Below are 16,846 nucleotides of genomic sequence, written 5' to 3' on the forward strand. Positions count from 1 at the left end.
GCAAATGTAGGAGTAGTTGAATGAGAAATCTCCAGGAAGCCCCAGGTAGGCAGGCTAGGTATGGAATTTAAAAACACGTTATGGAGGTAGGTATTGGCAAACCACTATCCTGCAAGAATCTATGTAGTTATCAAAGAAATCTTTATTTTTACTCATACTGCATCACTTATCATTAGTGTCAACATTAATAATGAGTGTTGTGTATTTTGTACGTTTTGTCATTCTAATTGCATAGTAGGATGCTTAGTATCATACGTTGCTTATCTTGCAGTGACGCAGGGGCAAGACCTCCAGAAAGATGCTTGTTTGGAATAATGTTATGCTTTGCTTCCTTCTTAGGTAAGTACAGTAAAAATAATACTGAGCTTTTGAGGTTGCTGAGATGTGGGCTTTGATGAGACTACAGAGATGAAGAAATCTTAACTATAGGAAAAGGATATTCACTGAAAGATGTTTTGGACAATGCAGTTGGTATGTGCAGTTGAGACAAAAACAGTACACTTTTTACAGAGTTTTAAAGGTCAAAACAATTATACAGAGTTGCATCTACTATAATGAAGTAGAGTAGGAGAGCACAGGATGTTAAGCTATCGCAGGAATAGCTAAAGAGCATCTCACTCTCCATTTACATTCAGAGGATTTAAACTATAGTTAATTAACCGTAGTTATTGAATGGCTGGATTAAAAAATCATGGTTGGCAGGTTTCTCCAAACCCCTTATAATTAGCATGAAATGAGTCCTCATATAGTTAATTTATTTCTACTTTTCTTTTATTATGTCTTGCATAAAAGACTACTATTTTCATGTGGCTATAATTGTGCCTTAGTCTTCATTGAATTTAATATCACACTTCTCTATTCTTATTCTGTTTCAATTGTTCATTCACAGGTATTGCCACCGCGTATGTTCGGTACAAACAAGTCAGTGCTTTGAACCCTGAGGAATCCAAGTTGCTCAGACTAAATAAGGCTGGCTTAGTGTTAGGAATAGTTAGCTGTTTTGGGATTTGCATCGTTGCAAACTTTCAGGTTTGTGTTTTTTCTTTGATGATTAAATTACAAAAGTACATATCTTCATCATAAGATTATAATAGCCTATTCTAAGGATCTGCCCAAATGAAGGTTGATAAGAAAGGTATGTGTTATGTTGTTTGACATTGGGAACATCATTGTTTTTTCCCACCATTTCTTCCATGCTTCCAAAAAACAGGGAGTAAAAGACAGCACAAGATGCACAATATATTTTGAATAGTATGTGTCTACTTGGAAGCACCTTTAATTGGTATTGATTGGCAATCAACCAATCAAACACAATATATTTAGATAGTGAGGATATTTCTATATCTATTTTTTAAATTTTATTTACCCTTAGCAACGGTATAAATCAAATAAATGTAAGTTTCTTAAGTTTTCAGGGACAAACTGCTGGTATTCGGAATGGTTTTATTTTATTTAGGCCAGATAATATTTTTAAAATGGATATATTTTCAAGAAAAATACCACATTATTAGTAATCTCAGTGTCCAAGAAATATTTTCTCAGAAATAATAATTTAGCAGAATAAATCAGTCCTGACAACTAGAAAGCTTTGAGAAAGTGTAACAAATACAGTATTTGGCATGACTGGACTAAACATCAGCATCTTTTACATTTCTCATAAAATAGTGTGCTCAGGAGCATTTGCTGGTAATGTTCTTTATTGCTTATTTGGTCTATATATTTTTTCCAAGCATCAAATATACTTTGTGTGATGAACAGTAGGTGACAGTGTAGCATGAAAAGAATGAGAAGAATGAAAGAAAAAAAACCCAGTGATTAAGAAGAGTGTAGATAAATTACTGCACATTTAAAACCTTTTCCTCTTGAATAAATACTATGACATTAAATGTAACTAGATTGTAAGCTGTTAAAAGCTGTTCAGAGATACTTATTTTGTGGAAAATAATTGATTTTGTTTTCAAGACATTAATTAATGTATCTTATCAAAATTCTCTAGTCTAAACTATTTTTTTCTGGTCTAGGAGGCATCCTTTCCATAAAGTAAACAGACTGTTGATGCTAAATATCAAGGTTAATTCCAAGTCTCTCATTCCTCATACATTTAGGTTTGAAATACAAGAAGTATTTTTTAAAATACTTTATAAGTATATTTATTACATTTGTACTTCTTTTCTCTAAGTTTTATTGTATAGAGTCCAATGGAATATGTTAAGGCAGAGAAATAGCAACTGGCCAAGGTAATTTATTAGATTTTGTGGCCAAGTATGTATTTGAATCTCAGCCTCTTTGTTCTCAATATTCCATTCTTAATTCCTTCACCACAGTACTTCATGAAGAACAAATGAATTACAAATGACTACTCAGAAATAGGGGCAGTTTTGAATGTGATGTTAAAATCTGGCATTTCTTATTGTGATGGCAGTAATATTTGCTATTGATATTTTACATTTTGGCCTTAAAATGAAAAATATTTGCTGCAAACTATTCCTTTAAAGCCAAAGATAGATGACCATTGATAATGTTGATTTTGGGAGTAAGAAGAGTTCATATCCTTGAAACTTCGTGGAGAGTTTTTGATTAGTTACAGTAGATCTCTCAGGGTTAGTCATTGTGAGATATATCAGAAAACACATAATGCAGAAAAGCTGTTTGAAGTTATGCTGATCTTACTTTATGCTGAATGATCAACTACTTAGAAATGGCATGCTGATCTCACTGAAGGAAAAGCAGAATAAATGGCAGTTTATTTATTTATTTATTTGTAAATTTGTTTGTTTATTAATATTTATTGGCCCCCCATCTTAACTCAGGGTAACTCTGAACGGATTGCAATCATAAACCTTTTTTGGTTATAGAATAGGGTCAGTGCATTCAGTGACTATTACAATAAAGTAAAATGTAAAGGTTGGGTTAGATTTAGAAAGTTTCAAATAAATACCTACATATCATCAGCAGAGGAAAATACTTTTTATATTTATAATTCTGTGAAAAATATTGGCACCTTTTATTTTTTCTGAATTTTTGCATATAATTTGCCACTGAATATTATGAGTCAGTCGTATTGATATACAGTATAAAGTCTGAGTGAGCTCAACATTTAATGCTTATTATTGGCCCCCCATCTTAACTCAGGGTAACTCTGAACGGATTGCAATCATAAACCTTTTTTGGTTATAGAATAGGGTCAGTGCATTCAGTGACTATTACAATAAAGTAAAATGTAAAGGTTGGGTTAGATTTAGAAAGTTTCAAATAAATACCTACATATCATCAGCAGAGGAAAATACTTTTTATATTTATAATTCTGTGAAAAATATTGGCACCTTTTATTTTTTCTGAATTTTTGCATATAATTTGCCACTGAATATTATGAGTCAGTCGTATTGATATACAGTATAAAGTCTGAGTGAGCTCAACATTTAATGCTTATTATTTCATAAAGTGCATTTGTGAAAAAGCAATTGTCTCCCTCAAGTCAGTACTGTAATTGGTTTCATCTACTCTGGCATCTACATAACCAACGTATCCCATAATTATCAGTCTTTTATAATGCTGCCCAGACATTTTAGTCCATTCCTCCATGTCAGTTTGTTTAAATCCAGTAATATTTGAGGATCTCCAGCAATACCTGCTTTCTTTTAAGCCTGGTGAATTTCTGTATAGTTTTAGACACTCACTGAATCATTCAAAAATATTTTGAGTCATTTTATTCTCTTCCGTTCATTCTATTGTAAGACTTAATTGTAAGTTTGGGATCGTTGCTTTGATATATGACCCATTTGCATTTCAGATTATGGGTTGATTATCTATAAAATTATGTGGGATGAACAAAATTCATTCTCTCCTCAGTGATGGCTATTTATCCTGAAGTAATAAAAATATCCTCAAACTGTGATATTGTCATCTTCATGCTTGACAGCTGGTTATTATCAAATTCAGTGTTTTTAGTTTCCCCCAGACATAGCAATTATGTGGCCTATAAAGTTTCCCATTGCCTTATTTATTCTCCTGAAATCTAGTTGCTTATTTAGCTATTGGATTTTTTTTTTGGCAAACTTCAGAAAACTCTTGCCCATGAATCCCATTTTTGGAATCATAAATGCTTTGAGCACAGGCAAGAGAGACCTGCAAATCCATGGATGTTTTTTTCTTTTTGTCTATGATTTCATGGACAATTTTATGATGTTCTTTTAGAGCAATTTTGACAGAATACCCACTCTTTGGAAAATTCAGCAGTGTACCTAATCTCATTTCACACAATGTCTCTGAAGTGAAATGGTGGAGCATCAGACCTTTCAAAAGTGTTTGGTAATTTTTCTCAGACTGATAGGCATCAATTTCTTTTTAATGGACATCTTCAGAAATTTTTTATCAATCCTGAATATTTAATGAACGTTGAACCTTGGAGCTAGAATTTCTTTAACTGATTGAATCAGGAGACTGATTAATTTTTTACCATGGCACATTGAATGTAAGCTGACTTTGTTTAGGAAATACCAGTAGAAGCTCTAATAATCTTCAGTGGCAAAGATTCAGGAAAATTTAAACAGCCAAATACTTTTTCACAGTATTATAACCTGGCAAAAGAAAAAGAGAAAATTATTTTCTTAAATTACTCATTTAATTTGGTGAATATTGTAATTTGGGAGGAAAAAAACTCATTAAATAAAGTTGCCCTGTTTGAGCAAAATTGCTGCCTTTAAGATATATACCATTACAATCTTGCTCTTAATTAGAAATAATGAACTTCCAATAATTATAGATCTCTAGGTTTTTATAGTGGTTTGCAGATAACAGTATTTGTTATTGAGCCATAATTCTGGTAATTTTGAGAGATTCTGTTCAAAGATTCAGGTTTTTTTATATTGTTTGAACCTTTTAAGGATTACCCCAGTATTCTCTAAAAACCATTAAATTATGTTATTTTCCTGTAGAAAAATTCTGTATTTGTCATGCATTCATTTGGAGCTTTCCTTGCATTTGGAATTGGAGCCGTATATATTCTGGTTCAGACAATTATTTCCTATAAGATGCAACCACAAATTCATGGGAAGGATATTTTTTGGATCAGATTTACAATGTTGCTATGGTGCGCAGTAAGCATAGTGAGTAGTATCCTTTGTGGTAAAACAGTGCAAGTGGTAAATGAGAGATATTTCTTAAAAGTCTATTTTAAATAAAGGATGCTTTATTTTCAGGTGGCTAAAATGTTTACTTATAACAATGCTGGAAAAGATGACAAAATATATAAACTTCAAAAGCTTTATTTTTTTATTTCTGGAGAGGTAACTATGTTAGACTATTGCAACAGAACCAAGAAATTATCTTGTATCTTTAAAGATGACTTAATTCATTGATGTTTATTTCCATGGTCTACAATTTTATCAGTTGTATGAGATTTTATTTGGGTTAGGAGTATGTAGCTTATGGTATGTAATGCAGAAAGATGTCAGAAGGAAATAATATATATAACATTATATAGATGTAGTATAATATATGTCTTATATTACACATTATGTTCTACATATGTGTACAACATCAGTGATTTTATATTGCTGAACTAATTAACAAATATTGCATAGTGTGATTTTTTAAAAAATATTTATATATATAAATAAATGTATAAACTGCCCAGCTCAATATTCAACCTGACTCTGGTCAGCAGTTGCCCTTATAAATGGATTTTATCTCTGGATAATATTCCATGCACTTGATTATATGTATTTGAATGTATTATGGCATAATAATCTGTTAGTACTCATTGTGTTCATATTTATTTTATTCATATTATATGTATTGCTTGTGAAAAGGATTTTGTAATACAGTATTCTACAACAAGAGGGACGCGGTGGCTCAGTGGGTTAAGACGCTGAGCTTGTCGATCAGAAGGTCGGCAGTTTGGCGGGTCGAATCCCGAGTGCCGCGTAGCAGAGTGAGCGCCTGTTACTCGTCCCAGCTTCTGCCCACCTAGCAGTTCGAAAGCACGTAAAAATGCAAGTAGAAAAATAGGGACCACTACGGTGGGAAGGTAACAGCGTTCCGTGCGCCTTTGGCGTCTAGTCATGCCGGCCACATGACCACGGAGCTGTCCTCGGACAAGCGCTGGCTCTTCGGCTTTGAAATGGAGATGAGCACCGGCCCCTAGAGTCGGAAACGACTAGCACGCATGTGCGGGGGAACCTTTACCTTTATTCTACAACAATAGGTAAATATATATATATATATATATATATATATATATATATATATATGTGTGTGTGTGTGTGTGTGTGTGTGTGTGTGTGTGTGTGTCTTGAGTAGTTTTTGATGCACCCTGTCTACCCAAATATGGGGAGAAGGAAACTTTTGCCTGTATCAGCCCAAACTAGGGCCATCCACAGGCAGCAGGCGCTACTGCGACAATCATTTTTATATTAAATTTGGATTGCTAACAAAGAATTAAAGGGAGACTGCTATAGCTATTTCAAGCTGCTTTGCTCTCATCAGCCAGCCACATCCTTCTGAGATTCAAACCTGGGCTGCTTGCACGTTGGATTTGTTAAATCCAAATTTAACATAAAAATGATTGTCGCAGTAGCGACTGCTGCCTTGGATGGCCCTAGATTGGGCTGATACAGGCAAAAGATTCCTTCTTCCCATTTTTGGGCCAACAGCGTGCATCGGAAAAAAACCACCCACAAGATATATATAAATATAGCATTTGTGTTACTGTTAGAATCCCTGATTTCTGTTGATACTTTTCTCAACTGCATCCTCAGGGGTTTCTGAGAATCCCCTGATCCTTAACAACAATTTTCTGGATGAGTGAAATGCCATGGTTGTATTTGATACTGACTGACCAGATGGGACATTTGCTGCATTATTGGCACATTTCAAAAGGATGGGATAAACTTTAAAAAATCATTTAAACTAAAGATTACACCATCCCTTCTCAAAACCTGCCGGGTATACAGCCTTTAAAATTAAAAAAAAAGTGGGGTTAAACAAGAATAGATGGAGAGCAAGGCTATTTCCTCCATATTTCAAAGATATTCCTTAATGATTAAAGTGGCTATTTCTACACTCATTTTACTCTGCTTAACTGGAATAGATTCCCTATGGAGGCTGCATTGGAATCCCCAGGAGAAAGTAAGTTTGATTTTTCTTAAAAAGACAACAGAAGATACAAATGAAACATGTCAAGCACATTGCAGAAGACATTCCAAGATATTCTTAACACATTGTAGTGTTTATATATTGTTTACCCAAAACACCATACTTAGTTCTGCAAACATACACAAACATAAGCAAGAAGTCTACTTCATTAGTAATTGGCTTCATTACTGCAATTTAAAAAGAGTAGCTGGTCTAGCCTCTTTAATATTTTATAAAGCGAATGTAATAAACCTAGGGGCGCGGTGGCTTAGTGGGTTGGGACGCTTAGCGTGTTGATCGTAAGGTCGGCAGTTTGGCGGGTCGAATCCCAAGTGCCGCGTAACAGAGTGTGCGCCTGTTACTTGTCCCAGCTTCTGCCAACCTAGCAGTTTGAAAGCACGTAAAAATGCAAGTAGAAAAATAGGGACCACTACAGTGGGAAGGTAACAGCGTTCCATGTGCCTTTGGCATCTAGTCATGCCGGCCACATGACCACAGAGACGTCCTCGGACAAGCGCTGGCTCGTCGGCTTTGAAACAGAGATGAGCACCGGCCCCTACAGTCAGAAACGACTAGCACGCATGTGTGGGGGAACCTTTACCTTTAATAAACTTAAAGTGAGGTTTTCTGCTGAATCAGACCAAAGTTTGATTCCTAGATGTTTCTGAGAAGTTCAAAGACAGGACGTGAACAAAAGGTATTTTATTTTGCGCCCCGCCCCCCCCCCGGCAAGTAGTATAATGCCTGTAAACATGGAGAAAGTGTGTGTGTGTGTGTGTGTTTGTATGTATGTGTAGATACATAAATCACATTTAGTAGCCATTAATAACTTCTATTGAGTATTAGGTAATTATTTGTCTTATTCCCTTTTTTTGTTATATTTTGGTATTGCATTTGTTAGCACACGTTAAAGCCTTCCCTAATTTCAGCTCCCATAATCTCTAGCCAGCATCATCAAAGGCAAGTTCTATAAGCATTATCTTTCTGGAAGACACTAGGGATTTTTTTTAATGTACATAAATATACATAATGTAATGAAATAAAGTGTGATGCTCTCTTTAACCTTCATTCTCTTCTATACTTGTCTAAAGCCTTTTGACTGCTTTTAAAAAGGACTTGAAACATAACTTGCAAGTTTTTAATCATTGAAACTCTTTTTAATACATTGGTTTTAATTTGATTTTATGTTTTAATTGTAAACTATCAAGATATTTCAGTAGTCAGTAGTATAAACATTCTAATGGAATGAAAATCAAATAAGGAACTTTCTTGTGCTTATTGGTTTTCATTACTTGAGTTTACCATTAGAACTGATGATATTCTACCATTGAAAAGCATAATACTTTTTTAAAAAATGTATTTTGCAGGGATACACTGTCCATATCATTGCCACAGTTTCTGAATGGTCTTTGGCTTTCACTGTTATCAGTTTTTTCATGACTTTCATCCGTGACTTCCAGGTAAGTTTCTCTACAGCAAGGGTGGGCAAACCTTTGGTAGACAGAAAGTGTCCTTAATTTGGGGACAGTGGCTACAGATGACAATTGAGAAAGAAATTGGAACCAAATTATATACAAGGGAATTGCCATCTTTGAGTGAGCATTGTATGAGAACCACAAAAAGGAGTTGGGTCATATAGACAGATGTCTCTGTTTTACTAAATATCTTATGTTTGAATATTTTGAAGTTGGTAAATCTATCTGAAGCTGAGGTGGAATAGAAGCCATCAAAACAATTTTCCATACCTACAGGACATTAAGAAAATACTTTATTAAAATGTATGATGAATTTCTGCAACAAAAGTTAGCCTTTGAAATTAGTTGTAAGCAAAATAGGTGATTATTCAAAATATTTCATGTTTATTTTTCTTCGTTTTCTGAGCTTAAAGCTAAATAGAGATATATGACTATTTTATTTTCAGAAACTGATCCTGAAGTATTATATTTTTCAGAATAATTGCATCTCTAAAAGAAAGACCAAATTGATCAGTTGTTAGCAATGCATTTTCTTATTTTTGAATTAGGATTGGAGAGTAATATATTAGCCTGCCCATAGTAAATGTCTCCTAAGCCATGATTTAATTGTAGAAAAGGCAGACCTGGCACATTACTGAGAATTGGGTGAAGGGAAAGACTTTCAGAAGTGTGATGATCATGTTTCTGATTTGAATTTTGGTTTTTGCATCAGCTGAAAGTCCAAGGCAAGGGAGAGAGAATGGTTGTAGAAAGCCATGCATAGAGTCCCTCGGGAGAAGGGCGGTATATAAAACAAATAAATAAATAAATAAATAAATATAACCAGAGATACTACTGTTCTGATTACTGGGTGTGAAATTTTGTTTGTGATGGACTCAAGGGTCAAACTTTGATTATGGCTGCTTGTTAAATGCACTATATGCTTAAGACCTGGATGTTTTCAGCACTGTCTATTCTCAGCACCATTTGTGCTCTTAGTAAGATCAGGGAGGGAGGGTTCCCTTTGGGTCTCTATTCCAAGCGTTATTATCAGAGGTCTTGAATTTATCCTTCTTGGTTGCCGCTTCCTCCTATTGACCAGCATTTCACTTGTGAATAGGTGGCTCAGACTTTTTGGAATTTGTATTATTTTAATCATGAGAGATGAAGCATACATTGCTTAAAATTGGATACAATTAAAGCAGCCTATAAGCTTAAAAAATACAAACATATGTAATTTACCTCAGTAATGGGGGGGAAATAAAAGTAGTGTGCTGCAGAATATTTCTCCCCTTCTTTCTTTTGTCCTCTCCCCATTATTCATTTTAAGCTAGAATTTATGTAGTATTGTACGTGTTAAAATCAGTGATGGATTTGAACATATCTGTTTGGTGTTGGAATCTGGAGACTTATATTTCCCTGGGGTTCTTCTCGGGCCAGTGACATCAATGGTTGGGCCTAGAAACATTCCAATTCTCTGAAGCCCAACCCACTAGCATCATATAGCTTTTAAAGAAAAGGGCTCTAAGAACATAGTGAGCACGAGCAACATCTCACAGGGAGCCAGGAAGACCCCTGTTGGGAAAGGAAGGAGTCCAGGCAAAATTCTTGAAATGGTTCCATTCAGCATTTAGAAGTAGTGACTCCCAGGGACTTCTGGGACTCCCTTTAAAGGATAGACAAGGAAGAGAACAAAGTCTCAAAGATGGAATGATTTGAGATGACTTTGTACAATTTTTGAACTTTGATAAAATTATTAAGATAGTAACATTATCCATGAGATTCCTTAATTATTTTGTTTATAAAGTAGGATCTAATGTGAACATTTATCATGCTTTATGATAACAGAACCAAATTAACTAATACATTTCATTCTTTTCCACCATTTATTGTAGAAAATCTCATTGCATATGGAAACAAAACTCTTTGGCCCTAATCTTTATCATACTCAAGAGCAGCTCCTGGAAGATGATCAAGGAATACTAATCACAGGAAGCATATGAGAAGAAAACAGAGAAAATGACATAAATTAGAACTCTGAGAAAAAAGCTTTGGTTCACATACATTGCTTCCATTTTTAATATGCAGAAATAATGATGTCTATTAGTTCCACTGGCATCAGCCCATATATAGTATAGGCTATATATACAGTAGGGACGCGGTGGCTCAGTGGGTTAGGACGCTGAGCTTGTCGATCAGATGGTCGGCAGTTTGGCGGGTCGAATCCCGAGTGCCGCGTAACAGAGTGAGCACCTGTTACTCGTCCCAGCTTCTGCCAACCTAGCAGTTCGAAAGCAAAAATGCAAGTAGAAAAATAGGGACCACTACGGTGGGAAGGTAACAGCGTTCCGTGCGCCTTTGGTGTCTAGTCATGCCGGCCACATGACCACGGAGACGTCCTTGGACAAGTGCTGGCTCTTCGGCTTTGAAACGGAGATGAGCACCGGCCACTAGAGTTGGAAACGACTATCACGCATGTGCGGGGGAACCTTTACCTTTACCTTTATATATACAGTGCTGTGCAAATGTTTTAGGCAATTGTGCAAAAATACTGTAAAGAATGCTTTTAGAAATACAAGTGTTAATAGTTTATTTTTATCAATTAACAAAACGGAAAGTAAATGAACAAAAGAGAAATCCAAATCAAATCAATATTTGGGGTGACCACCCTTTGCCTTTAAAATAACATCAATTCTTAGGTAAAGGGGCATAGCCAAACTCTGCTATTAAGGTGAGGTTATAGAAGACAGTTTTATGTCACAGGTCATACACGATGGCAAAGCAGAACATGAACAAGACAAAAGGTCTTGCTCCTTGCATCAGCAAGGTCTCTCCCAGGTAGAGATTGCAAAGCAGGCTGCAAACCAAATTGTGCTGTTCAGGCTCTTTTGAAGAAGCACAAAGAAATGGGCAACACTGAGGACCATAGACAAAGTGGTTGTCCAAGGAAATTTAATGAAGCAGATGACAGACATATCATGCTCACTTCCCTTAAACATGGGAAGATGCCCAGCAGTGCCATCAGCACAGAACTGGCAGAATCCAGTGGGACTCAGGTACACCAATCTACTGTCCGGAGACATCTGGCCAGAAGTCTTCATGGAAAAATTGTGGCCAATGAATTTCTGCAGGCAACAGTGAAGCATGGTGGAGATTCCTTGAAAGTTTGGGACTGCTTTTCTGCAAATGGAGTTCAAGATTTGGTCAGGATCAATGGTGTCCTCAATGCTGAGAAATACCGGCAGATACATATCCATTATACCATCAGGGAGGAATGTGATTGGCCCCAAATTTATTCTGCAGCAGGACAGTGACCCCAAACATACAGCCAATGTAATTAACCATCTTCAGCATAAAGAAGAACAAGTTGTTCTGGAAGTGATGGTTTGGCCCCCACAGAGACCTGATCTCAGCAGTCTGTTTGGGATTACATGAAAGGACAGGATTTGAGGCAGCCTATATCCACAGAAAGGGACGCGGTGGCTCAGTGGGTTAGGACGCTGAGCTTGTCGATCAGAAGGTCGGCAGTTTGGCGGGTCGAATCCCAAGTGCCGCGTAACAGAGTGAGCGCCTGTTACTTGTCCCAGCTTCTGCCGACCTAGCAGTTCGAAAGCACGTAAAAATGCAAGTAGAAAAATAGGGACCACTACGGTGGGAAGGTAACAGCGTTCCGTGCGCCTTTGGCATCTAGTCATGCCGGCCACATGACCACGGAGACGTCCTCGGACAAGCGCTGGCTCTTCGGCTATGAAACGGAGATGAGCACCGGCCCCTAGAGTTGGAAACGACTAGCACGCATGTGCGGGGGAACCTTTACCTATATCCACAGAAGATCTGTAGTTCTCCAACATTTTTGGAACAACTTTGAAGTAACCTTGCCAAGTTCTTCAAAAACTGTGTGCAAGTGTACCTAGAAAAATTGATGCTGTTTTGAAGGAAAAGGATGGTCACCCCAAATATTGATTTGATTTGGATTTGTCTTTTGTTCACTTACTTTCCATTTTGTTAATTGATAAAAATAAACTATTATATTTCTGAAAGCATTTCTAATTTGCAGCATTTTTGCACCTGCTGAAAACTTCTGCACAGTACCGTAGGTTTTTTAAATACTGTATATGCTTATATAACATTCAGTGCAATATATAAACATGTCATTTTATATGAAAATACTACTATTAATTAAGGATTTTTACTGACTTGCCAATTGTTTATATAAAAAGTTTTTAAGTATCTCACAAAACATTGTAATATATAATATAAAATAATGATTATATGGTATTATATATCTTTACAGATTTTTATAAACAAAAATTTTGCAGATTAAAGTTTACTTACAAATTTGGTTTTTTGTATGCCTCATAAAATTGTTGCTACTATTGTCAGAATATCTCCCATTGTAACTTTTTCAGACCACAATTGTTTGCCTAAAGAATATTCTCAAGATCCAGTTTGCTGCCGCAGCCACTGGAAAGCAAGCTCTGTCTTCCACATCTGATTTCCTTTCACTAGGGGACCCTGGAAAGGGTCAAAAGTCGCCCTGTAGGGTTGACGAGCAAGGAGGGGACCCGCATTTGATCGTGGGATAGCTGCAGCCCTTCCGCTCAATCCGGCGCAGCCCTTCAAATTGGCGGAGGAAAGACTGGCCATAGCAATATGGCCCGTCATTAGGCAGCAGACAGCCGAAGTCAAACTCACCACCAAGCACTTTGAAAGCAACACGGATGAAACTGGGTGAGATCTGATCTTCTCTTCACCCTAGGTACCTTCTCTTCCTGTAAAAACTGCTTGAAATATCTTTCCCCCTGTGAGGAGAGAGGGAAGGGAATTTCTATCCCACCCTCTAAGAATAGCGGCATCTGACTACCCAGGGGAATCAAAGCATTACAAGAACAATTTTAATCTAATTGGATTTATATGTTCCTGAAACTTGGGGATCAAAATTTTTCCTATTTTTACTGGAGACTTGTTTTTATCTACAAAAAAGAAATAAAATTGGAAAGAGGATTAGAAAAATTTTGAACTTAAAAAACCTTAAATGGCATCAGTGACATGTTGTGGCAAAGTTTGGTATTACAACTTGTTATTTCCTAAAAGAGACTTGGCTCGAAGCCCAGACCTCAGGTAAGACTTTTCTGACCTTGGCACCACCTGTGAGAGACTTAGCTGTAAGAGAACAGCTGGGTGGCATAACTGGCCTACTTGAACTGTGAATGTAAACTTTTACTGACTTTCAGAGTTATATGTGGGAAATTGCTTTCCTATCTCTTTACTTGAGGAATATTGGTTACTATATGAGATGGTGAAATACCTTGGACTATAAAATCTTGCTTGACAAACAACTTTTACTAGAAAGACTATTTACAAACACGTGAAAGAGATGGATGAAGACCAGGAAAAGATTCTTTCCATGTTGAAAGCAATACATGAAACCATTCTTTCAGCTTGTGATAAAATAAGATCTAACATAAAAGATCAAGACACCAGCTTAGATACACAAACCCAAACTTTGACTATAACCAAAGAACCAACAATGCAGAAGATAACAGAAGAAGTGGGACAATCAAATATTAAGACAGAGGACTCAGTTGACCAACAAATACAGCTGATGAAAAATCCAGAAAAGGAAGTTACAATGCTGAAAATGGAAATGACTTTTTGTATAAATCGGAATTTGAGAAAGGAACAGATTGAATGGAAGATAAACATCAGGGCAAGTATGGGGAACTGGAATAACAGAGAGACAATTTAATAAATACAAATGGGCTAACCTTTTCAGAAAACTGGCAATGGTCTCCTTTATTTCAAGTAGCATCTATAATAATAGAGGGAGATATATTTGATGATGTAAAAGCACTGATATGGAAGCCTAGTTGGCAAAGGAAGAAAGCCAGAATAAGGTTGAAGAAAATTGGGTTTTTGACTTATTAGAGGGGATCTCAACTTATTAATTAGAGCAGGACTTTTCAACCTTTTCATCCATTGTACCACTTTTAGGACAAGGCAATGTCTGAGTACCACTAGTCACCAAGCAAGGTCTCAAAAACCTGATACCCCCTCCCCCCAAAAAGGAAAAAAATGATAAAGTACAGGTAGTCCTCGACTTACAATGATTCACTTAGTGACTGTTCAAAGTTATGACGGCACTGAAAAAAGTGACTTATGACCATTTTTCACACTTATGACCATTGCAGCATCCCCAGGGTCATGTGATTTACATTCAGATGTTTGGCAATCGATTCATATTTATGATGGTCACATTGTTCCAGGGTCATGTGATCGCCTTTTGCAACCTTCTGACAAGCAAAGTTAGTGGGGAAACCAAATTCACTTAACAATCATGTTACTAATTTAATTTCTCTCTCCTTCTCTTTCTCTCCCTCTCTCTCCCCCTCCCTCTTTCTCCTCTCTCTCCCTCTTTCTCTCTCCCTTTCTCTCCCTCTCCCTCTTTCTCTCCCTCTCTATTTTTCTCTTTCCCTCTATTTCTCCCTCTCTCTCCCTCTATTTCCCTCCCTTTCTCCTTCTCTCTCTCTCTTCTTCTCTCCCTCTCTATTTTTCTCTTTCCCTCTCTCTCTTTCTCTCTCTCCCTCTATTTTCCTCCCTTTCTTTCTCCATTTCTCTCTCTCCCTTTCTTTCTCTCCCTCTCTCTTTCCCTCTCCCTTTCTCTCTCTCTTTCTCTCCTTTTCTCCTCTTTCCCTTTCCCTCCCTACAGTATTTCTTTCTCCTCTCTCCCTTTCTCTCTTTCTCTCCCTTTCTCTCCCTATTTCTCCTCTCCCTCTCTCTCTTTCTCTCCCTCTCTCTCTCCCTCCCTCTCCCATTGTCCCTTCCTTTCTTCCTTCCCTCCCTCTTTGCCCTTTCCTCATTCCCTCCCTCCCATTGTCATTTCTTTCCTTCCTTCCTTCCAAATCCATTTTTACCAAGAAATCTGACGCCCACTTAACTCTTCATGAAGCACCGGAGGAAAGTTGGAGAAGATCTATCAATGATACTTGGAGGTTGCTAGCTCATTTAATAAGCTTTATTCCAGCAACAGAAACACCTTGCATTCGCTCACAGTCGATCCATGCATGCCAACAATGCTGCTGTGGACTGCGGGGCAGGAAGGCGCCCTTCACACAGGAGGGATGGAAGACACACCAAAGCACACTTCACCCCGCTTGCCTTCTGCAGACGCGGCCGGAGTCCTGGGTGGGGGTCTGCCACTGAGGGAAGCGCACACTAGCAATTCACAACAGCTGCTTTTGGGGGACAGAGGCACAAAGCCAGCCAGCCAGGGCTCAGAGTGGTTGACTGTCCTGGACTACAGCTGCACTTCCAACTTTCCCAGGGTGGCCCCCGCAGTGGAGTACAGTGCAGGGCACCAGCATGCCCCACTGCCACAGAAGTGGCCCACCAGAGCAGCCCCAACTCCACCCCCGACAGGCCCTTGTCCCGGAGCCTCCCGCTGCTGGAAACGTGCGGTGGCGGCATAGCAGGGATTGCGAAAAGCGGGGCAGGTGGCTGCTCCTGGCAAATAGGGCAAGGCTGCTCCTGCTTGAAAGCCAGGGTTTGGCAGCCAGCAACACGCTTGCGCAGGGCTCTCCCGGGGCTGGCGGGCCGAATGGGGACTGGCCTCTCCCTCTCCGCGCTAGAGCAGCACCCACAGAGGCAGCCCTGCGGCCTGGCTTTCTCTTGCAGAAAGCAAGCTGAAACAGCACGGGAGATTGCCAGGAACGCGAATCGGCACATGCTGAGAAACGCCGATCTCGCGCTGCTGCAATCTCCCTCGCTCGGTTTCAGCTTGCCTTGCTGCAAGAGAAAGCAAGCTGAAACGAACAAGGGAGATTGCAGGAGTGCAAGATTGGCCAATTCGCATTCCTGGCAATCTCCCTCGCTCCGTTTCAGCCTGCTTTCTCTTGTAGCAAGGGAAGCTGAAACCGAGCGAGGGAGATTGCAGGAGCGCGAGATCTGCGCCTGTGCTCTTCACGCAGCCTGGTAGGTTCCTGCAGCAGCATGTTTTCCGGCAGCAAGTAAGCTAGGAAGGAGCAGGCGGGAGGTGGGGGGAGGCGGGGGGGAGGAAGGCGATGCCGCGTACCACCAGTCACGTGCTCGCATACCACCAGTGGTACGCGTACCACCGGTTGAAAAGCCCTGAATTAGAGGGTTAAAGGGAGATGTTGAGATAAGGGGAATTTTGGTCATTAGATTTAAAATACTTGGAAATTAGTTGAAAATAAGGATTTTATCTGTTTAATATTTAAAAATTAGACCTAAAAGGGAAA

The 16,846-nt window shown here is 38.2% G+C and overlaps 1 protein-coding gene across 9 annotated transcripts in view; it reads left to right on the forward strand.

Moving 5' to 3' along the window:
• Positions 1-14,377, forward strand: part of DRAM2 (DNA damage regulated autophagy modulator 2) — a 25,710-nt gene extending 11,333 nt beyond the window's left edge. For 8 of the 9 annotated variants that reach the window (XM_083358266.1, XM_083358267.1, XM_083358260.1 and 5 more), the window contains 6 exons: positions 272-339; positions 890-1,029; positions 4,935-5,112; positions 7,049-7,128; positions 8,502-8,594; positions 12,998-14,377. In XM_083358266.1, the coding sequence (XP_083214392.1) occupies positions 272-339; positions 890-1,029; positions 4,935-5,112; positions 7,049-7,128; positions 8,502-8,594; positions 12,998-13,174 (736 nt within the window). In that variant the 3' untranslated portion in view covers positions 13,175-14,377. Of the gene's footprint in view, positions 1-271; positions 340-889; positions 1,030-4,934; positions 5,113-7,048; positions 7,129-8,501; positions 8,595-10,483; positions 10,713-12,997 lie in introns of those variants that run through there. The other variant, XM_083358268.1, reaches the window with a different exon arrangement.
• The last annotated feature ends 2,469 nt before the right edge of the window (positions 14,378-16,846 follow it).

The sequence above is a fragment of the Vipera ursinii genome (genome assembly GCF_947247035.1).
Source record: "Vipera ursinii genome assembly, chromosome: 3".
Lineage (NCBI taxonomy): Eukaryota > Metazoa > Chordata > Lepidosauria > Squamata > Viperidae > Vipera > Vipera ursinii.